The 23,227-nt window shown below is 44.9% G+C and overlaps 1 protein-coding gene across 1 annotated transcript in view; it reads left to right on the plus strand.

The window, feature by feature from the left end:
• Positions 1–6,969: 6,969 nt before the first annotated feature.
• The window catches only part of CLMN (calmin), a 76,169-nt gene continuing 59,911 nt past the window's right edge, over positions 6,970–23,227 (plus strand). The window contains exon 1 of the mRNA XM_079948172.1: positions 6,970–7,219. Coding sequence (XP_079804298.1) covers positions 7,138–7,219 — 82 coding nt within the window. The 5' untranslated portion in view covers positions 6,970–7,137. The remainder of the gene's footprint in view (positions 7,220–23,227) is intronic.

The following is a 23,227-nucleotide window of genomic DNA, read 5'->3' on the forward strand; positions in this document are numbered from 1 at the left end:
TACCCTGACAGCTGCTTATTGCAAGAAAAGAATAGCACTTCTATTACAGATCATTGCACACAGCACTGGGGAGTCTGAAGGGACCACAAGGCTCATCTAGCCCAACCCCTTGTAAGGAAGCAATCTTTTTGGCCAATGTGGGGCTCCAACCCAGAACCCTGAGATTAAGAGTCTCATGCAGGGATAGACAACCTAAGGCCTGTGGGCCAGATGTGACCCAATCGCCTTCTCAATCCGGCCCACGTGCGGTCCAGGAATCAGCGTGTTTTTACATGAGTAGAATGTGTGCTTTTATTTAAAATGCATCTCTGGGTTATTTGTGGAGCATATGAATTCGTTCATTCCCCACCCCCCAATATAGTCTGGCCCACCACATGATCTGAGGGACGGTGGACCGGCCCACAGCTGAAAAAGGTTGCTGACCCCTGTCTCATGCTGTACTGACAAGGCAAATTATTCATTTATTTATTTTTATTCCTCCAATTTGTACCCGCCCTCCATCGTGGTTTCCAACAAAGATGCAATCATAAATAAGTGCTACTAAAAAGTAAAATAAGCAATAAAGCAATAGCATGGCAACATTAAAATAAGGAAGTTTTTCTCCTAAATGCCTGGGTGAATATGGTTTGTTTTACCTTCACAGAGAAACCCACCAGAATCTCTACTGTACGAAAATCCGACGGATGGGCATCCCAGAGTCCGGGTGGGGGGAGAGAGAACAAAGAAGCTGGCTAGAGGAAAAGCGCTGTGGAGAGAGGGATGGTTTTCGTTCATCCTTTTATTAATTACTTTGCTGCCCTTCATCACAAGGTGAGTCATAGCAATGCAAAAACACAGTATTATTTAAAACAATTTACAGCCGAAAGAATAGGGTGGGTCTAGGGATGGATGAATTTCTCAATTTAGTTTCTCTCAATTTCCTAGTCTTCAGTTCTCCACATTTCTGCATCAGATGGAGATCATTATTTTTTTTGAAGCCCTTCTGCAAATTCACCATAATTTTAGTGCAAATTTCTCCTGATATGCACATTTAAATGCAATTTTTTCCTGATATGCACATTTAAAAGCTATTTCCCTTGATATAATGCATTCTATATGTTACTTTCATTGATCTATGTTAGCCACACTTTCCCTTAATATGCGCATTATTTGGTTGGAGAGGTGCATCACCAAATCTGGAGAAGAGCTGATTTTGAAGGATAGCCATGTTTAGTTTTGCATATTGTTTCTGAAAGTGTGAATCTGGTAGGTTCACAATGAAATTATCACTGAACTTACCCACACTTCCTCTCATAGCAAAAACAAAAGCGCCAAACTTAATCTGTTCCGGAAGTCCATTTGACTTCCGAAATGTTCGAAAACCAAGGCACCGCTTCTGATTGGTGCAGGCGCCCCGGAAACAATAACCGACAACCGCATCAGACGATTGGCTTCCGAAAATTGTTCGAAAACCAAAACACTTACTTCAGGGTTTTCAGCATTTGAGAACCAAGGCGTTTGAGAACCAAGGTACCACTGTACGTTATAAAGAGGAGCCACTCCTGACACTTACAGCCACTTAAGGAACTGGAATAAGCCACAGCTCCTTTTCTGTAATCGTTCAGTCAAAACTGTGCTATTCAAACTTGCATAACTCAGTGATTAATTTGTTCCAGGCCTCATCTCAGCTTAGGGCATTGTCACACATGTCTTGAAAATCACTTTAATTATCACTGGTTGATAAAAGACGTTAAGCTTCAAATGCAATTGTATTGCATCCCCCCCCCCCCCACATAATCCTAAATCCTGCAGTGGCACAGAAAGTAATGGATTTTAAAATCCATTATTATCATTATTATCGATCATTAATAATAGAATTCACGAACTGATTTTACATGAGCTTCAAGGCAATTTACAAAAATACCATAAAAGTGCTAAAAATATGGGTTTTTTAAAAAAATACATGCTTTAAAAGCTATGCAAAATGAACAACAAATGCAGAGAAACAAATGCAGCTTGTCGAAACAGAAATGTGCTTAATTATTTCTGGAAAAGTACAGATAGCAGGCATCTTTTGTATCAAGGGATGAGGAGTACGTTAGTGGAGACAACCCTTTATTATTGCGTTTATATCCCATCTGTGTCCTCACAAGAAGTTTCATCACAAGGCTGTATACAAAATCAACCACACAACATGTAAGATAAGTAACTTGAAATCCACAATTACACCCATTTAAAATCAGCAGTAAAAAACATCATTGAAAACACAGCAGTTAATACATATGTAATAAAGAGCAGGTTGAAATACTGGCAGTCTTTTTAAAAGTCACCAATGAAGGAGCCGTAGGGACTTCATGTGGGTTCATATTCTATAAATAAACATCCCACTACTGAAAAGGTCCTGTGCTGAAACAGTTCTCTACTCCAGAAAAGGGGACAAAAAGTTGAGGGTTCTAGAGAAATGATAAGCAGGCTTCTGCCACTGCCCTCCATCTTTTGCCGCCTGAGGTAACCACTGTTTAATGGTAGGGCCGGCACTGACTGATGGAGGAAAAGAGTGAAAGATGTAGTGGCTGAATCCTGACTTGTTTATTAGATCTTGTAATAGTCACTACAGCACCATGGGGGGGGGGGGCGGTGAGAACTGACAATCCAGTTCACAGGATGGTTGTGAGAGCAAAGTGTAACCAACTGTACATGAGATGCTTGTTGGTCAGAAGAGAGAGATACGGAATAAACATCAACGTATGTGAATGAGAAGTACTTGGGTGTATAGGCTTGTGGACTTATACTTCATGCCAACCCTAAATATGGTACGTTGAAGTATGATCCATCAATTTCAATAGAATCTGTTACACCTTTAGCACGCTTAGCATTGTGGCCAAAGTTATCTAAATACTTTAATACACAGAAGAAGCTAGTCTGTGAAAGTGCATGCCACAATAAATATATTAGCACAATCCTATAAATGTATGTGCACCTCTTTACCCCTTTGAAGCCTGAGAAGTATGTTCTTAGGACGCACTCTCATTCTGCAATTGTTTGTTGTTTTAAAGCTACATTTTAAATTGTTGTAACCCGCCCTGGGACCTTGGGATGATGGCCACGTAATGAATAAGAGTATAAATTAATTAAATGACATTTTAATTTTGAATAAGGGGAAGGGATGTAGCTCACTAGTAGAGCATCTATTTTGAATGCAAAAGGTCCCACGTTTAATCGCAAGGTAGGGCTCTGAACATCCCTTGACTGCCACCGTGAAGAGCCACTACCAGTGAGTGCAAACAGAACTGAAAGGGTCCAATAGCCTGGCACAGGTAGTTTCCTGTGTGCTTATGCATGCAAATCAATACATGTTTTTATAATGGAAGAGGTATATGTGAGCCGACGCACGTCGCAACTGGCTGGCACCCACAACTGTTGTTTGTTTTATACTTTGCTTTATGGGTATGATGTTGATACCTGAACCTACCCCGTCCACCCTATCTGATTGTTACTACCGATACTAAAAGTTGCTAGGCCAGTTATGGAAACTTTGAGTTCTGGCTAAAACATGCCAAGTTCACAGAACAGAGATCCATTTGGAATCACAACAATCTATGGATCTATAGAATACTAACCATGCATCCCGAGATTGCCGAGAGCCCCCTGTATGAGGGAAAGTGCTAATATGTGACTCAGCATGTTATCTGAACCACGATAGCAGCTATAATACTTTCAGCCAAGGCACACTGACCTTTCGCCAGCCTTGCCTGGAGATGCCACTGAACTCAGGAGCATTTGCAATACAAAGCAGAGGCTCTACCAGCGAGCTATAGTGATCCATGCTAATCTCAGTGGGTTTTATATCCGAGTCAACATGCATGCGGAGGATCGTGCCACACGTATCTTTATTGCACTTGCCCATGTATTAAACACACAGGCAAGATGGAAAAGCTATAAAGTGCATAATTAAATATTTACTTCAATTACTAGTGGCCATTACTTATTTAACAGCTCAGGAATTTTTTTTGGGGGAGGGGGCGTGTCGTCATTTCTCTATGGGATAACCTCCTCCATATTTGCTTAAAGAAGGCAGTTGCATCAGGAGAGCAGTGCTTTCTCCACATCATAATTAGCAGAGGCTCTGATATCCTACCCACCCACACAGAGCTTTTTCTTTGTGTCTATTGTGGGAGAATCACTTGGCCGGCCAGCTAGTTTGTATGCATTTCTGGCAGCAAAAACGAAACAGGTCATTTTGAGGATTTTTACTATCAGCTTCTGCTTCCTCCCAAAGTTCACGATGCTTTTTTAAGGGGTAAAGGAATTAGATGCCCCAGTAGAAAAATTAGCTGGCCAGTGGGGTAAAATCAGTTTTTGGAGCCCGACAGTATAATGGCACTAAGCCATACAGTTTGTTGCACGCAAGACACATTGAGTGCCGTGTTTCTCTGAATAGGGGGAGACGGCTTATGATGTGGAACCAACTCCCAGTCACCTCTGACATGACAAAGGCAGAGAAGAAACAGAGAAAGGCTGAACAAAGTAGGAACTCACTATAGGGTACAGAGCCCCTTACACATTTTTTAGAAAGAAGAAATGCTTGGCCAAAAAAAGAAATGTATTTGCATAAAATTTGCATATGCTAAAGCTAAAGGTACCCCTGACTGTTAGGTCCAGTCGTGGACAACTCTGGGGTTGCATGCTCATCTCGCACTATAGGCCGAGGGAGCCGGCTTTTGTCCGCAGACAGCTTCTGGGTCATGTGGCCAGCATGACCATGTTGCTTCTGGCAAACCAGAGCAGCGCATGGAAACGCCGTTTACCTTCCCGCCAGAGTGGTACCTATTTATCTACTTGCATATGCTAGCTGAGATGTAAAGATGCAAATATTTTAAATACAGACACAGTCTATGACCATGTGACTTGTGTGCCTGCTGTGGAACTTCTAACCATTAGTGGGCAACCTTAAGCACCCCTTTGTTCTCCCTTTTTGGGGTCCCTTGGACTGAACAGCCCTTCAGATTGAGGGCATCTTCTAGAAGAGGTTTGTCCTCCGACAGTTTTTCAAATAGAAAGCCATTCTGTAAAGTAAGATACATGCTCACCCTGCTATTGTGGCTCCAGCTGAGGCTGATCTCAGCTCACCAAGGTACCTGCTTCTGTCATCTCCCAATACCCACCACGGTGTGCATTGTCTCACACAAATACTTGGCTATCCTTGTTCTTCCAGTCCTCCAGAGGTTTAGCTCCTTGATGACATAGAAAAGGAGGTCCAAACCTGAAAACTTTGGATCAGATCCAGAGATCTGGCAACATTAAACAAGCAAGAGGGGGAGCAGAATGTGTCCCTTGCCCTCCGTGATGTTTACGGGCACCTAGGACCATCTTCCCAAGCTCTCCCAACAGCATTACCGGTGCTAGTAGGGAAAATTTTGCAAACTGGCCAAATTGCACTTTTGAATCCTGGTAAAGAAACACAATTTCCTTGTTGCTATCCGGAAGAGAGGCATTTGGATTGCCTGCAATAAATTCAAGAGAGTTGTGCACAGTGCTTTTCTTCAAGGAAATAAAGGTGCCGGTAGTCCGGTACTAAGTACCCTTGAGTACCCCTGGAGAAAAAGCACTGGTTTTGCACTCCTTAAAATAACAAGGCCATTATCCGGAGAGACCCTCCGGTTCAGAAGCGCTCTAAATGTGCGAGTCGCCTCCCAAATTAGGGCCATTCGATCCCTGCGTAAATAATTTTTCCAACCTGCTCCCACGTGAAACATGAAATCGGCTGAGCACGTGCCCTATGCGAGTATCGCATATTGAGAAACACTCAACTGGCAAACGGATCTGGAACCCATCCAGTGATAATGAGATGGTTGGGGGCGAGAAACTATACAAGAACCTGAAGAAAAGAGCTCTCTCTCTCTCCTGTTGCAGCTTGTTACTGGCAGACGGTAGGACCGGAAGAAGCCCTCGTAGAAATTAACCATTCTGCCCAAATTCTTCTTCTGGGCATTTAAAAATATTTGCATTATTTTTCCTTGAGTCCTGGATGCCCCCGGAACCTACAGGTTGGAGGGTTTTGCTCCTCCTCCCGTCCCTCCTGCTCTCTCTCTCTCTCTCTCCTCCCTTTTTTTCTGCTCGGGTGATACTGATCTCCTCCCTCCCGCCCCCCCTGCGCTTCTTTCCTTTCCTCTCCGCCACACACACGGTTTGAAATCCCCAAGCAGGAATGCAGAGCTTGGTCTCATGTCTTCATTTTGCAAACGGGGGCTGCTGCTGCTTTTGCTACCGGCAGAGGGGACGGTCGCGCTAACCAGAATATCTGCTTGCTTTCCCCAGAGATTTGGAGACCCCCCCCTTCTCCTTCCTTCCTTCCTCCCTCCCTCCCACCCACCCACCCACCAATTGGCAATTGGAAAAAAATGATTAATCAGATGGCGATTGTTTTTTTATCCTCTTGGCCAGAAAAAAAAGAGAGCAGAGGAGGCGAGGCTGACGTTGGCCTAGAGAGAGAGGCGTGTGAATGGGTGGCCGGCGCCAGCGTTACGCGTCTTGCTCTCCAGTAAACATTAACCAGGTGGTGTTTGTGTGCGCATTTCTGCGCGGCGGCTCTTTCCTCGCTCAAACCAGCGGCTGCGTCGCCTCTGTGCGAAACATCACAACATGCAACCGAGAATCCTCAGGCTTCACCTCCGTCCTTTAAAAACTTGAACCCACCGGGAAGGGGGTGGGAAGAGTTGGGGAGAGCGCGGGGCTTTCCTTCCCGTCCAGAAGAGGCTCCGGGTCCCTCTCCAGCCAGCCCCCTCCCTATACCTTCTGCATCCCTCTCCTCCGCGTACTGCCCTTTTCCTGTGCGTAAATGTGAGGTCTGGTGTTTTTTTTCGGACCCACCCTCCCTATACCCCTCGTGTGTCTGCTCAGTGGCTTTGAACGCCACCCCCCCTCCCCAAACTCTTCTGGCCAAGCAGTTCCTGCTCCCTCCCATCGCTCCCCTGCCGCTTGCGCTCTCTCTCTCTCTCTCCTCCTTCTCTTCCTCGTTTTGCTCTCCCTCTCTCCCCCCATCCTGCCTCCGCCCGAGTGCGCTTTCGGAGAAGGGGGAGAGAGAGAGATCTCACGGAGAGGGGTACCCCCGCTTTTGCAGCCGCGGCGTTTCCATCGCCACTTCTGCCTCGCTCCTTCATGGCTGGGAACGAATGGGACTGGTTTCAGCGGGAGGAGCTGATCGGACAGATCAGCGACATCAGAGTCCAAAATCTCCAAGGTAAAAGCAAACAAATAAAATACCTAGATGTTTATATTTGTGACCCCCACCCCGCACCCCAATCCTGCCCCTCCGTGTTTCGAGTTTGTGTGCGCGCGTGCGGCGTGCGTGTCCGCACCCGAAGAGCGCGCTCCCCTCCGGCTTTGGCTTCCAGATGGATTCGATTTGGGGATTTTAAACTCCGGTTCCTTCCTTCTCTCCCTCCCCCCGCCCCCCAACTCCCGCGTCTTAATTCCGCCTGTGCATATGAGCACAGCTTCCCATTCGTTGGCTGCTTTGATCCGCTGTGCCTGGGAGACCAAAAAATAAAAAGAAAGTATATGGGTGTTTATCTTAATGTGTGTAAACTTAAGGATAAAATAGCTGACGCTGGGGCACGAAGAGGAATTGGTGGTGGTGGGGTGCTTGTGTATGCAGGACTGGGGAATCGGAGGAGGCCAAAGATGTAATTTTAGGTGACTTGTTGAAGGTATCATTCTGCTTTTGCTGCTAATTTTTTGCTTGGAAATCATAGAGAGAGAGACTTGTGCGCAGAAGGAGAAGCGGTTATGTGCGTTAGCTTTGGTCTTTAACTTTAGGAAAAGTTGAAGCAATCAGCATTGCAGAGAACCTAAAAATGGGATATACTGTATTTACGTGAATCTAATGCACCGTCAAATCTAACGCGCACCTCCAACTCTTTTTGAAACCAAAAAAGGATTTGCTGGCGAATGTAAATGGGGCATCAGAGCTAATTCGTAACCTAATTTTCATAATGTAATTTAGCCAGAAAAGGTGTGCATTACATTTGAGTAAATATGGTAATATGATGGTATATCATGGTTCACTGGGAAACCACTGGGCCAATTTCTAGGCCCCCAAGGCCTGCTGGGATTCTTGCAAAGCTTGCTGGACTTGATGGGCCCTGGTCTGAGCAAGCAAGGCACTTTTTTCAGCAATAATGTACTCTCAGGAGCACATAGCACTGATTAGCCATTCCATAACCTCCCCATGCGCCACGGCAACTAAGTTTAAGTGTGTGCAACTGAAGCAATATACAGTATACAGTGCTGCTGCCTTCATCTCTTCTCTCCCTCCACTTATACTTCCTGAAATGCCAGTCATATTGATGGTATTTTGTAAAGATGGCAGTAGATTCTGGGTGTGCATTCTTGCATTGTACATTGATAGACCATGAAGATTTTAGTAAAAAAAAAGAAAAAGAATGCTAGACAGGGCAAGGCCTACATCTAACCTAGTCCTGATCTAATGGACTCATAAGGCTGGATACTCTGATTTCATAGACATCCTTGCACCGTCCTTTCTTTCTCCTCCACAGCTTCTAAAGCCTATCACAAATACTCACATTTTCAGCGGATTAAGGGAATAAATGTGCTAAGTATATAATTTGGAGCATGGTTAAGCAAGGGCAGTGAAAATTTCCTGGGAAATTGTAATGGACTGTTTCCTATAATCTGCCCTTGCTTCCTCCTCCACATCAGGTAGCTTAAAAATATTAAGCTTTCATTGGGTAAGTGGAAAAGCCCATTAAAATCGTACCTGACAGAAGACCCACAGTATCATCTAAAGCTGTGGTTCCCAACATGGGGCACATGCCCCACAGGGGGGCAATTTGATTTTTAAGGGGGGGGGTAATTCAAGAATAAGTTATTAACAGTGAATGGCTTTTTAGGTTTCCTCCACGTGAATAGGAGTCCACTTTTTGAATAATAAGAATTATATGTCACCGAGGGGGGGGTGGACATCAGGATTTTAGAGATGCTTAGGTGGGGCATGGCCAAAAGAGGTGGGGAACCACTGATCTAGAGGATAGCTAGGCAGCCTTTTTCTCTGGGAGCAAATTCCTTTTATTTATTTATTATTAATGTTGCAATACATATGTGAAATCTTTACATAATGATACATATACATAATATTCGTAAATTCACATTTTCACATTTCATTATGTACCAACATTTATCCATTTCTTATTTCTTGCCCTGTGTCTTCCATGTGTGACTTCCTTGTTATTATTTTATAACTTTATTATTGAGATTGTATTTTTGTATCTTAATAATTAAACATTCAATCTTATATATTTGCTTAGCTTAACTTAACTTAACTTTGTGAAATCAGTCTATTCCTTTGAGGGTAATAATCAGGAGCCAAAGCCAGCAGCGGTTGGGGCTAGAGGACAAATTGGACAGGCCACTCCTTCTCTTTCTCTCTGCTACCCATCTCTCTCTCTCTCTCTCTCTGTCTTCTTTGTCATACCTGGCCAGTAGGTTGCCAAGCGAGGGACAAATCACTCTCGCCAGTGGTCCTGATCAATTGCAGAGGCATTTTGAAACTGGGCCAAGGGCTGCATGAAATGAGGCCTAAGGCCACAGGTTGCCAAGCTTTTGATCTAGAACCAACATGGCAACAGGAAGGGCTGTCCATGCTGTTATTCATGGGATATCCATGTTATTCATGGGATATCTGTGGTACCTGGTCAACCCCCCCCCCCCCAAGAATGTGACATCGTTAGGATGGCTTTTACTCTTGGCAATGGGTAACTTTCAGAAATGGCATCCTTTGGAGCTCACTATTGATGCTGAACTTAGTGCGGACACCTGATTGGCATAGCCCACAGCAGCCCCGAGCTCAAGCAATCCACCAGCCTCTGCTTCCAGGATTACAGGCATTTGCCACTGCACTCTTCCTCTTAGGTCACTAAGTTTAAATCATGTTTTCCTGAACATGACTGCTTGCATATAGATAGCTAGGAAGAGCTAGAGACTATGGAAGCCATCTTTGCATGTATGGACTCTTAAGTGTGTGTTTGTATGTATATGTTCATGCATGCCCTGGTTTCTGTATTGAGAGGCTGGGTTATCCTTATATTTGAAATAAGTAAAAGAGAGGGAGGCTTCCTCAGACTTGCCTGGAACATTTTCTACAACTAATGCTTTCAGTGGCCTTACACCTATGAAATTCCTCCGGACAATTTATATGTTTGTCAAGGGTTTGGGTTTTTTTTTTGGGGGGGGTGTAGAGAGTCTCTTGTGCAGCGTTCCAGATCTGTGGTAGAACATCAAATAAGGCTTATTCCTTCACAGTTGGGAATTCAGACGTTTCTGGGTCAAGGTTGTTCTGCAGTAGTATTTCTGCAAAGGACTGGACACAGAGTCCATGCTGCTACTGGAAGGAAATGGTCCTTCCAATATGTATATCTCTCGAGTGTTACCACTGAACTTATGTTTCTTAAGTGCCCATGCTCGCCAGAGTTTTTTGTGTACCCAGCCACCAATTCTGTGCCACGCCAGCTTTGCTTGAATTTCTTTACAGTTGTACAGTAATCCTCGCATGGGCTTAGGCCTGAGTTGACATGTTTAGGTTTGAGTTTTAAAAGCAATAATTTGCGTGCTTTCATCATGCAAGGCGGAAGGACTGTAGCACATGCTTTTCCTCCAGAAGGTTCCAACTTCAGCTGCCAGCATCTCCAGGGAGGACTGGGAAAGAGTCCTCTCTGAAAAACCTTGAGAGCTATTGCCGGTTGATGAAGAATTAGATGGGCTACTGGCCCAGATGCAATAGGCTGCTAGTCTTCCTCTTAAGATCAGTAGGAACTAGGAGGAACTGGTTGCTAACAGAAATAAATGTGACTTCCATGAACGCTTAGAGGCATGTGCATGATGCAGTTTGGCTTTGATGCTCCTCCTCCTCCTCAAAATCTCTGTTCTAGCTACCTGACACAGCCATCCCCGAAGAAGTAATTTTAGAGTATTTCTCCCAGGCACTTTCTTGACAATCTGTTATTCAAAGGCCAGTATTTGTAACAATCTTGGTTCTTCTTCTTCTTTTTCTTTAAAGGTCAAATATTGTGAGGTAGACAAAGCAAGTTGAGAGCCTGTGATCTTTGCAGGGTTTGGGGGCTCTTTTAGTTCACTTTGAAAGTGAAGTTTAACCTTTGATTTGGAACTTTATTTTCAGATCTTTGCTTTTATGCTGTGCATTTTTGTGTTTTAATATCGTAAACCGCCCTGTGATCCTCAGATGAAGGGCAGTATAGAAATAATTGTTGTTGTTGTTGTGTCTGGCCATAATGGAATGATCTTAAGCCATGATTTTGAGAGAGTGGAACTCATTTAGAAGTGTTGAGATGCTTTGAGCTGCTACTTGCAGCAGCCAGTGGACAGGGAAGATGGGACTTAGTCTAGCAGTGTCTGGAGGGCCCTAGGTCCTACTTCCCTGGGTTGGAATTTTATTCTGGCAGTGCTGGTCTAAAGGGGAGTCCAGCAGTAGGTTTATAGTGGTAGTTTTAGGATCAACTGCAAAGGTGTATACTGTGCTAGGAAAGAAATTTCACTGGGAAAACCAGCTTGGTTTACAGCACTCTGTCAGAATAGGCCAGAACGTGACTGGCGATGGAAACCTTGCAATAGAACCTCGCTAGAGCAAATTAAAGGAGAAATGGTACATGGATTGTTCTATCTGCAATGCCTATAGATCGGCTAATGCAATAGCAAAGCTGTATTGACTTTCATTAGCTTTCATTCTGTGTGGATGAGATATGTCCAGCAAAGTTTATGTTTGCTCCTCTCCAGTAAGCCTGAGTTGGCAGGGGCTGTGCCAACTCAAGTAACAGTAAAAGAAGAGCTGTGGTTATACAGAGATGGGAAAACAATTTGCTTAATGTAGCCTATCCCCATCTTTTTAATCAACAGTTGATGTTAAGCTGAAGTATAGCTGTACCTTGTATTAAAATAATAGGTTTGGGATTACATGCCATTATCATTAGAAGCAGGGAGCAAATGTTCTTAATACGACAGGAAAGCATGCAGAGAAAATTGCTGCAGTTGATGGGAAGCGACGTGGTTTCTGTTTTATAACAGACTTGTTTTCTACTAATACCAACCCTAAGCACACTTGGCTGAGAAGCAAGTTCCATTACACTCAGTGGGACTCAGTTTGGATCGTGTTGCGCATGAGCAAGTGACTTGAATCTGTAATCTTATGCATACAGTGGTACCTCGGGTTACATACGCTTCAGGTTACATACGCTTCAGGTTACATACGCTTCAGGTTACAGACTCCGCTAACCCAGAAATAGTGCTTCAGGTTAAGAACTTTGCTTCAGGATGAGAACAGAAATCGTGCTCCAGCGGTGCGGCAGCAGCAGAAGGCCCTATTCGCTAAAGTGGTCTTCAGGTTAAGAACAGTTTCAGGTTAAGAACGGACCTCTGGAACAAATTAAGTGCTTAACCTGAGGTACCACTGTACTTACCTGAGAACAAGCTCTATTAAGTACAGTGGTCGGACTTATTCCTCAGCAAACGTACATAGGATTGCACTGTTTGCGTAGGACTGAGCCATCACCTTTTTATAGTGTTTGTTGAAAAGTGCAGTAGACTTTTGTAGTTAAAGTCACAAACGAGAATCGAGCCAACTCCAGGGGGCTGTGGGTGCTTGGGCACCCACAATAATGTAATTGTGGGGGCCAGGCACCCACAAAGTCAACAAGAAAAGCTGGCAGGCAGCAGTGGCGCTGCCTCCGAGAGAGAAGCAGTTCAGCTCTGCCCTCCGCAGCCAGCCAGCAAGGCCCCCTTTTCCTCTGAGTCTGAGCTCCTCCTGTGGAAAAGGGTGCCTCGCTGGCTGCGGAGAGGAGGAGGAAGAGCAGCTGCTGCCACCACTGCAAGGCAGACATGCAATGTCACATGTACACACCTGCACGTTGTGCGTGTGATGTGGCATGTGCTATGTACATGTATGTGCATGTGACGTAGCACGCCTGTGTTGTGGTGGTGGGCACCCACAATTCTGAGGGTGAGATGGTTCCCCTGCAGCCTAGTCTGTAAGAGAGAGAGAGAGAGAGTGTACACAAACATAAATACACATATCTCAATATGTGCTAGGAAGGTTGTGAGGTTCAGGCTACATGTGTTTCAAGCTCATCGTTGCTCCTTTCGAGGTTTCCTGAGCACTGCCGTAGAATTTAAAAGGAAACATTTTTAACAACACTTAAAAGGCGGCTCCCAACAGAATATTAAAACCACAATAAAACATCAAAAACTTCCCTAAATAGGACTTCCTTCAGATGTCTTCTAAAAGTCAGATAGTTGTTTATTTCCTTGACATCTGATGGGAGGGTGGGTGCCACTATCGAGAAGGCCCTCTGCCCGGTTCCCTGTAACCTCACTTCTCACAGTGAGGGAACTGCCAGAAGACCCTTGGAGCTGGACCTCAGTGTCCGGGCTGAACAATGGGGGCGGTGACGCTCCTTCAGTGGAATAGATCCACACTGAAATTGACAAGCTAAATCCTTTGACTTCAGTGGGTCCATCTGACTAATGCTGCAGATCACGCATTCACACATATATTAAAGAGTACATACATAGTGTTTATCATTTGTCAAATAAAATCTAGGAAAGAAGGGCTATAATGTTGAAACAAATATTATGCTTTTATGGTTGTTATAGAGAGTCCCACCTAGCACTCATGCTGTGGTCTTCCTGGTTTTACTCCTCCAGGGCCATTAGAAAAGTGTTTTACTATTCTTTATACCTTTCGAATCCCTGCGGCGGGGTGCGCTCCCGCTGCTCGGTCCCAGCGCCTGCCAACCTAGCAGTTCGAAAGCACCTCCAGGTGCAAGTAGATAAATAGGGACCGCTTACCAGCGGGAAGGTAAACGGCGTTTCCGTGTGCGGCTCTGGCTCGCCAGAGCAGCGATGTCACGCTGGCCACGTGACCCGGAAGTGTCTCCGGACAGCGCTGGCCCCTGGCCTCTTAAGTGAGATGGGCGCACAACCCCAGAGTCTGTCAAGACTGGCCCGTACGGGCAGGGGTACCTTTACCTTTACCTATACCTTTTGTGCTGCTGTTTTCTCTGTCGTAGGTTTTATACTGCACGGTTGGTTTTAGATTCCTTGTGTCTGTGTTTTATATTTTATGGTTTTCATTATAGTGAACTGCAGAAATGTACTTAAGTAACTAAATAAATATTTTTGTGCACCTACTCTTTTGAAAGTTTTTTCCCCAAAGGGCAATATCTAATTAAGCCATTCTCGGAGTACATCCACTGAAATTAATGGTCTTGAGTCACTTAAGTCTATTGATTTTGATGGGTCTGCTTTTGAGTTGGACTACTATTGGTTATCATCAACCACCATGTGCTAAATTTTCTCCAGTTTCCTAGTGTTACAGTTCCTTTCATGTCTTAATACTGATGGCCAATTTGCACATTAACACATACTTTCTTCTTCTTTCTTTAGTAGTCCCCCCCACCCCCGCACTGCTGTTTTCACATTCCTATTCTGTGTGCACAGCTTTTTTGCTCCAGCTAATAAACTCCAACCATTCCTTCAGCTTTCTGCCCAGTTTCTTGGCTCATTCAATAGCACTCCCTGCGACATCTCCTGTTATAGAACATCTCCTGTAATTGAGAGCATACCTAAATTGTTGTAATGTAAATATTAACACTGTCTCCAAATGTGTAAAAAAATAATAATCAAGCATCATTAACACGGCATCCCAACATTTATCTGCATTATTATTATTAAAATGATTTTTAAAAAGAAAAATAGACAATAGCTTTGCAGTATAACTTTTAATAAAGTTTTCTTCAGTTGCTATGTTGGTTGAAATAATTGGCTGTACCATTCCACTATATAAGCGGAGAACTTCCTATTTGCTTACATATTTGTTTCATGTCTATACAGTTTATCTACCAGCCCCTCTTCGGGGATAAGCATAGAAAAAGTACAAAATACAACCAGCAAATATTAAAAGTGGTATAAACCAACTACATACAAAACCTAACAGAAATTTCGCTGCATCTGTATTTGCCACCATGAGACAGACTTTGCTCTGCTTGCCACTCTTAAATGTCTTTTTCTTTTTCTTTCTTTCAAAGCTTTGTGGTGGAATGCAAAGCATTTAATCTCCCTGTGCCTGGAGGCAGCAGCAACAACACCTAACCAGCTAGCCACGTACAGGGATCCAACACGCACAGGAATTCAAGCAGCTGCCATGGGCCCAAATGGGCTCCCAGTTCCCAGTAGGATGTCAAGCCAAGCATGTACATCTGGCAAACTCTAGTGCTGAGGACCAATTCAATGCGCAGGAGTAGACTGTCCAAGTAGCAGGAAAATGGGAACACTTCAGTGCCTATATAATACAACGGTAAAAGCAAACAGAGATATATTTCTGCATACAAGCAAGCTCTTGTTTGCATTTTACTGTACAGTACATTACTTGTCCCAGGGCTCATGGGACTTTGAATTAAGGGTTGGCACCTGGTTCTTGTCTGTATGTTTATTTAACTGTTAAAAGTATTTATAACCCACCATTCTTCTTGATACCTGGGCAGGATACAATGCAATATATAGGCAAATGATACAAATAAAAGGATAAAATGCTGTATGAGAATTCTGTTGCATCTTCTCCATAGCTGAGAATTTTAGCCAACTAACTTCTACCTAGAGTAGACCCACCCCAATTAATGGATCTAATTTCATGTCCATTTTCCAATGGGTCTACTCTGGGTATGATTAACATTGGATACAGCTGGTTGTCTTTTAAGGCAAATTTACTGGTGCTCTTTGTTTTTTGTTTTCCCCCCCTGTGCATCATTGGTAAAATCTGTTCAGGGACTAATTGGAGCCTGACAAAAAGATGAAAAATGCAGTTCTAGAAGATATGCAGTGATTGACTATAGCCGAGTTATTGCTTTGGGATGACAGGGACTAACTAGTCAAATATATTATATGTATTCTCATAGGCAACAGGCCGCATCGTCTGATGTAATGGACCTGGTGCAGCAGTTATCCAGTTAAAAATCCAATCTGTTTTTTCCACCCAATGTGATGTATGATCTGAATGCACCAGTGAGGTTTTTGAAGTGGCACAGAATGTTTGCCTTGCTCTTACTCTGAAGTCCAGAGGGATTTTTTTTAATTGATTTTTAGAGAGGGCAGGGCTTTAAAGCTCCATTTGCTATGGTGCCAAAGGCAATTTCGGCTGCCAAAGTGTGTTCACCAGCAGAGCTGCTATTTTTTAAAATAAATAAATAATTAAAAAAAAACCCTGTTGTGAATATGATAGTCTAACATTGGCCTAAAGTCCTTTTATGACCTTAAGTGAGAACTTCTCAAACTCAGGGAATTCTTTTTGACCAAGTTGAAAAAAATCACATCTTGCTTGTTCCCAAATAGAATGTGAGAGGTTATGTTTAGAAAGTTTACTTGAAATGTTTGGATCTAAGTTTGTGAGCGGGGTGAAAGCCACTGACAAAAAGATGCATGTTGAAATTTATGGAGTTACGTGGAATTGTTTTGCATAAACATTATCCTGTTCTGAATCCTTTGGTGAAAAGGAGCATAGTTCAGTGGCAGAGCAAATGCTTTGCATGCAGAAGGTCCCAGTTTCAATCCTAGCATCTCCAAATAGAACCCAAATGTTGGAAGGGACCCATAAGGATCATCTAGCCCAACCCCTGCAATGCAGGAATCTTTTGCCCAACATGGGGCTCAAACCCATGACCTTGAGATTAAGAGTTTTATGCTCTGCCAACTGAGCTATCCCTGGCTATAAAGTAGGGCTGGGAATGTCTCCTGTCTGAATCCCTGTAAACCCACTGCTAGTCAAAGTCAAAGGTTTTACACCAAATGCACCAGTAGACTTGACTCTGTATAAAGGAGGCTCCTATAGCCTTACATTGTTGTTACAGCCAAATAATTATTTACCTGTATGACATGCACCTTTATAATTACTAGGACATCATGCTTCCATTCTGTAAACTATAGAATTCATAATTTGCTATACTGTGGTACCTCGGTTTTTGAACGTCTCTGTTGATGAACATTTTAGTTTTCAAATGCTGGTGTAAACCCGGAAGTAAATGCTTCGGTTTTCAAACACACCTCGGAAGTCAAACATGCCACACGGCTTCCGCTGAGTGCAAGATCCTGAGGCCTAGCTGTTGGCTGTTGATTTTTTGGTTTTCAAACATTTTAGAACTTGAACCGTCTTCTGGAATGGATTATGTTTGAAAAACCAAGGTACCATTGTATATTTTTATGGCACTGTAGTTTGACTTCTTTGAAAAAGGACAGATCCCCTGACCTCAGCTTCATGGATATCAGAACTCTGTTAGTTCAGACACTCCTTGTCTTGAGATGCCCAAGCCATTTTGGTGTCAGAGGCAGAAAATCTGAACCTCCCCGCCCCACCCAATGATGAAAATGAAATGCACCAAAGAACTGCTTAAAATTTCTGTAAAGTCCTTAGAAAACATAGGCACATTATTAATCACGATGCTTGGCAATTTACAACCTGTTAATGATAACAGCGAAGGTGGATCAAGCTCTTTCTCTTGGGGATACAGGATCTAGATGGCCACATTGATGGCATTCTAAATGGCCTTTTAGGACGAGAGGTTGGCTAGTAATTAATTGACAAAGCACACACCTTATGTGGTCTCTTCACTGCTAGTCTCCCACAGGTCTCTGGTTTAGTGAGGACTTGAAAGGCATGCATAAGGAAAGGTCTCACAGGTCTGGCCCTACTATCAGATAGAGTGAGGCGTTTGCCTCAGGCAGCTGCTGTCAAAAGGCAGCATAATGTTAACTATTCATCAGGATAGTACTCTGTTGTGTTATGATTGTTAACGGGGGGGGGGGGGAGATACCCCTTGTGAGATTATCTGCCTCAGACACCAGAATGGCTTGGGGGGGGGGTCAGTGTTCAAAACTCCCATTGTTCTAGGTTCATTTTGTGACGGGGAATTGCGGGCAGTTTCTGAGCTTTGGGCACAATACTGCGCCTAAGATTTCAGATTAAAACTGCACAGTGGAAGGAAAGGAGGACCTTTTTCTGCCTTCCCACTTCCAGCTGCTCTCTGAAGACTGGAGAAGAGACCCTCTTAAGAATATTAGGGTGGGTAGGTGGGCAGGGGAAGGACTAGGCCATGTGAAAAATGAACATAATATTTTAGCTGCAGTTCATTCATTTTCAGCTTTGTATTCTTGTTATTTAAAAAAGTGTGCCTAGACTTTCCGTAGTTGCGCCCATAACCTAGGTTTAAGGTGCCATTTAGCTCCTAGCTTACATATATCTCACCTTCTAACACTTGGGGGGGGGCATTACATTGTGTGTGCTCTCTCTCTCTCCCCCCCCCCCCCATTCTTCCATCTTTCTAGGGTTGTCCTCGTGTCTCATTCAGGAAGTGTATACAGTCTGCGTACCAAGTAATTGAGCTGTACAGTGGACACTCGGGTTGCGAATGTGATCCATATGGGATGCACGTTCACAACCAGCAGCGTTCACAACCTGCAGTGGCGCGTCTGCGCACATGCAGGTTGCGATTTGGTCTTCTGCGCATGCACGATTTAGCGCTTCTGCGCATGCGTGACCGTTCTGGTACTTCCAGGTTTTGGCACTCCGTAACCCAAAGAAACACAACTTGAAGCGTCTGTAACCTGAGGTATGACTGTATATCTGTGCAGTTATTCACATGGAAAGTTCAATGAGTATAAATGGTGCTTTTTACCTAGAAAAATAGGTGCCAGTACTCGCCATGAAATTGTTAAAGTAAGTGCCACGCTTTTTAACAACAAAAATAGGTGCCAGTACTGCGTAGCCTTGAGTACCCGCTGAAAAGGAAGCACTGAATATAAAGAGGCTGTATGCCTGTGTACAGGGACGCAGGTGGTGCTGTGGGTTAAAGCCTCAGCGCCTAGGGCTTGCCGATCGAAAGGTCGGCGGTTCGAATCCCTGCGGCGGGGTGTGCTCCCGCTGCTCGGTCCCAGCGCCTGCCAACCTAGCAGTTCGAAAGCACCTCCGGGTGCAAGTAGATAAATAGGGACCGCTTACCAGCGGGAAGGTAAACGGCGTTTCCGTGTGCGGCTCTGGCTCTGGCTCTGGCTCTGGCCGGAGCAGCGATGTCACGCTGGCCACGTGACCCAGAAGTGTCTCCGGACAGCGCTGGCCCCTGGCCTCTTAAGTGAGATGGGCGCACAACCCCAGAGTCTGTCAAGACTGGCCCGTACGGGCAGGGGTACCTTTACCTTTATGCCTGTGTACACAAGAGTTGAGTCATCAAGTGAGCACACCTTTTCACACAAACACTTGTACATGTGTAGAGACAGCTTAGTGTTGCTTGCAACATGTGAACCAGCCTGTTTTAGATCCCCTCTTCCAACTCCCCCTCTGATCTGAACTAACTTACTTGCAGAATTTTGCGTGAAATTAGGCTGAGGGAACTACAGGTTCCCTGCTCCTGCCTTGAAATTATACCGTCTCCGCAGTTTATCTGGGCTCGTTTATAGCATTTCCAGAGACATCTGTTAACTGAAGGAAGCTGCCACTCTTCATCCTTGGAATAAGTGGAGGAGGGAAAACATCAGCTTTGAAACAGGCACTGGCATCTGGGACTTCATCCATGCAAAAATGATGATATTCTGTTCGTTGTCTTCTCTTCCAAACTCTGTTTTTTACCATGGTGCTGCCTTCCTGCCAACTGAGCGAGACATTAGACGCAGACGGTGCTTAAATCTGCAGGAGCAGCTTCTGTTTCAGATGGAGTACTTAAGCTGTCTGAGAACTCGCATAGGAAAAGGTGGGATGCTGTTGTCCTGAAGGGGTGGGCAGACATGGTCCCACGACAGATGTTGGTTGCTCCCTCCTTCCAGGTGCCAACTTGGGACATAAGGTACCGAGAGAAAACGACATCTGTGGCAGCAGAACGTGGCTGAGAGGCCAACTTTGGAGGCAATGGGTTGAGCCCCCTGCATGTATCGTACTTTTCCATGTACAGTGGTACCTCGGGTTAAGAACTTAACCTGAAACTGTTCTTAACCTGAGGTACCACTTTAGCTAATGGGGCCTCCCACTGCTGCCGCGTAATTTCTGTTCTCATCCTGAAGCAAAGTTCTTAACCTGAAGCAATATTTCTGGGTTAGCGGAGTCTGTAACCTGAAGCGTCTGTAACCCGAGGTTGCGAACGGGATCTGTTCCGGAGGCCTGTTCACAACATGAAAAGCCCGCAACCTGAAGTGCCGTTTCTGCGCAGGTGTGCTGTGCGATTTGGCGCTTGTGCGCATGTGCAAGGCACGATTTAGCACTTGTGCGCATGCGCAAATGGCGAAACCCGGAAGTAACCCTTTCCGGTACTTCCGGGTCGTCGCGGGACACAACCTGAAAAAACGTAACATGAAGCAAACGTAACATGAGGTATGACTTTTATAAGACAAGATTTTTTTTTTACTCTAAAATTATGTTCAAAAACGTGCCTCGTCTTATACATGGATAATGAATGGGGTGGATGGGTGATTGGCTGCAGCTGCAAGCAGGAGCTCGTCACCAATGATTGTTGGCTGCTAGAAGGGCTGCTCTGGATTGGCTGCTGCTTCTCTAATGGGGTTGGTGATTGGTTTCTGCATCAAACACTGCTGTGGATTGGCTGCCGCGATTGGTGGCTGCTGTTCTGGGACGCACGCGATTGCCAGAGGACAGCTTTTCTCAGTTGGGTAAAATATTTTTTGCTGGGGAAGGGTCTGTTTGCGATTGGCTGTCACTGTGGCAAGTAGGTGATTGCTGGCTGCTTGTGATTGTCAGCATCGATGCTGGGTGTGAGTGATTTTTGGCAATTCCCCCTCCCCAAAAGCTGTAAAACTCGGGGCAACCCTCTGCAAAAAAGCAGAGCCATCTCTCCCTCGCCCCCATTTTCTGAATTTTGAGTCCCCCAAAATTGGGGGCGTCTTATCCATGGGGGCATCTTATAAACAGAAAAGTACAGTATTTTCTTCCATTTATGTTTTGCCTTTCTTCCATAGTGGTACCTGAGGTGGCATGCATGTCATTCCAAGGTAGTCAACCATAGACAGTGACCAGATTCAGGCCTGCTTAGCTTAAGCCTTCATCATCATCATCATCATCATCATCATTATCTCCGTAGACAACTGGATCGAGGCGGGTCAGGACTGCTGATCCTTTTAGATTTGTCAGCAGCCTTTGACATGGTCGATCATGATCTTCTGGACCACCGCCTCGCAGACGTGGGGATACAGGGCATAGCCCGTAACTGGTTGAGCTCTTTTATCTCTGGTCGGGGACAGAAGGTGGCACTAGGGAGGGAAATGTCGTCGCGCCACTCCTTGGTGTGTGGAGTGCCGCAGGGCGCAATTCTCTCCCCGATGCTTTTTAATATCTTTATGCGCCCCCTTGCCCAGATTATCCGGAGCTTTGGGCTGGGCTGTCACCAATATGCTGATGACACTCAGCTCTATCTGCTGATGGATGGCCACACCGACTCGACCCCGAACATACTGACCAGATGCTTGGAAGCTGTGCCTGGATGGTTTCATGGGAGCCGATTGAAACTAAATCCTTCGAAGACAGAGGTCGTATGGCTAGGTCGGGATAGCATGGGGATGAGGGACCAACTCCCTTCTCTTGCGGGGGCCCAATTAGTGCCATTGCCTTCCGTTAAGAGTTTGGGTGTAATCCTTGATGCCTCCCTTTCCATGGAGGCGCAGGTTACAGCAACAGCCAAGGCGACATTTTTCCACCTTCGCCGCATCAAGCAGTTGGTCCCTTACCTTTCCCGCCCTGACTTGGCCACAGTGATTCATGTGACGGTCATCTCCAGGCTTGACTACTGTAATTCGCTCTACGCGGGGCTGCCCTTGAAGCTGTCCCAGAAACTCCAGCGGGTGCAGAATGCTGCAGCGAGGCTCCTCACGGGGTCTCTGCCATGGGAGCATATTCACCCAGTGCTTTTCAAGCTGCACTGGCTCCCGGTGGAGTACAGGGTCAGATTTAAGGTGCTGCTTTTGACCTTTAAAGCCCTTCACGGCCTAGGACCCTCGTACCTACGGGACCGCCTCTCCTGGTATGCCCCACGGAGAGCCTCAAGGTCCATAAATAACAACACCCTAGTGGTCCCGGGCCCGAAGGAAGTTAGATTGGCTTCGACCAGAGCCAGGGCCTTTTCAACTCTGGCTCCGGCCTGGTGGAACGCTCTGCCTCATGAGACCAGGGCCCTGCAGGATCAGATTTCTTTCCGCAGGGCCTGTAAGACAGAGTTGTTCCGCCTGGCCTTTGGCTTGCAGCCAGTTTGATTCCCTCCCTCCCTCCCTCCCTCTCTCTCTCTCTCTTTTTTTTCTTTCTTTCTTTTCCTTCTCCTCCTGCGATGAGGCTACATTTTAATATTTTAATGTTCCATTATTTTAATGTTGTATTTTATTTTTGTTTTTAAGTTTGTAATCATTCATCTTGTTTTTATTATTGCTTGTAAGCCGCTCTGAGCCCGGCCTTGGCTGGGGAGGGCGGGGTATAAATAAAAAATTATTATTAAATTATTATTATTATTATTATTATTATTATTATTATTATATTTATACCCCACCCATCTGAGTGGCTACCAGTGCATATAAAAACATAATAGCAGCAGCCAAAGCAGCAGCCATCCTGGTAGACCAGTTGCTGATCAGGGATATAAAGGCTGTGGTGACCATACTACATGTTAGGCTGGAGCTCCCTACTTAATACCAGCATGTAGCATGACCCCAAGAGTAGCCTAGAATCTTCGCCTTCATTTATTTCATTTTTAATGGTCCAGCCGAGAGTCTTTCATTAATACCGTGAGCTATTTATACTGTCAGTAACATCTCTGGAGCATTATCACTCAGAGCAGGAATGGTAATTAAAATAAATGAATTTGACAAGATCTGCAGGGTGCAAAGCTACATCATGAAGCTCTAGAACATTTAGTAAACTTCCCAACCAAGGAATGAGATTTGCATACTTCTGATCTGTAAACTGTACAAGGAGGAAGCTTCCACTGCCAGCCTTACAAGGGTTGTGCTAAAAACACACGCAGCGCAATAGAATTTGAGTTTTGGAAACACTCTGAAAGGGAAATATTGACGCTGGCAGTGAGTGTAATTTGCACATTTCACCGTGAACTGTGGCATATATTGTATTTTCCGTGTATAACACGCCCCGTGTACAAGACGCCCCCTGTTTTGGGGGACTCCAAATTTAGAA

The sequence above is a fragment of the Podarcis cretensis genome (assembly GCF_951804945.1).
Source record: "Podarcis cretensis genome assembly, chromosome: 1".
NCBI classification, from domain to species: Eukaryota; Metazoa; Chordata; class Lepidosauria; order Squamata; family Lacertidae; genus Podarcis; species Podarcis cretensis.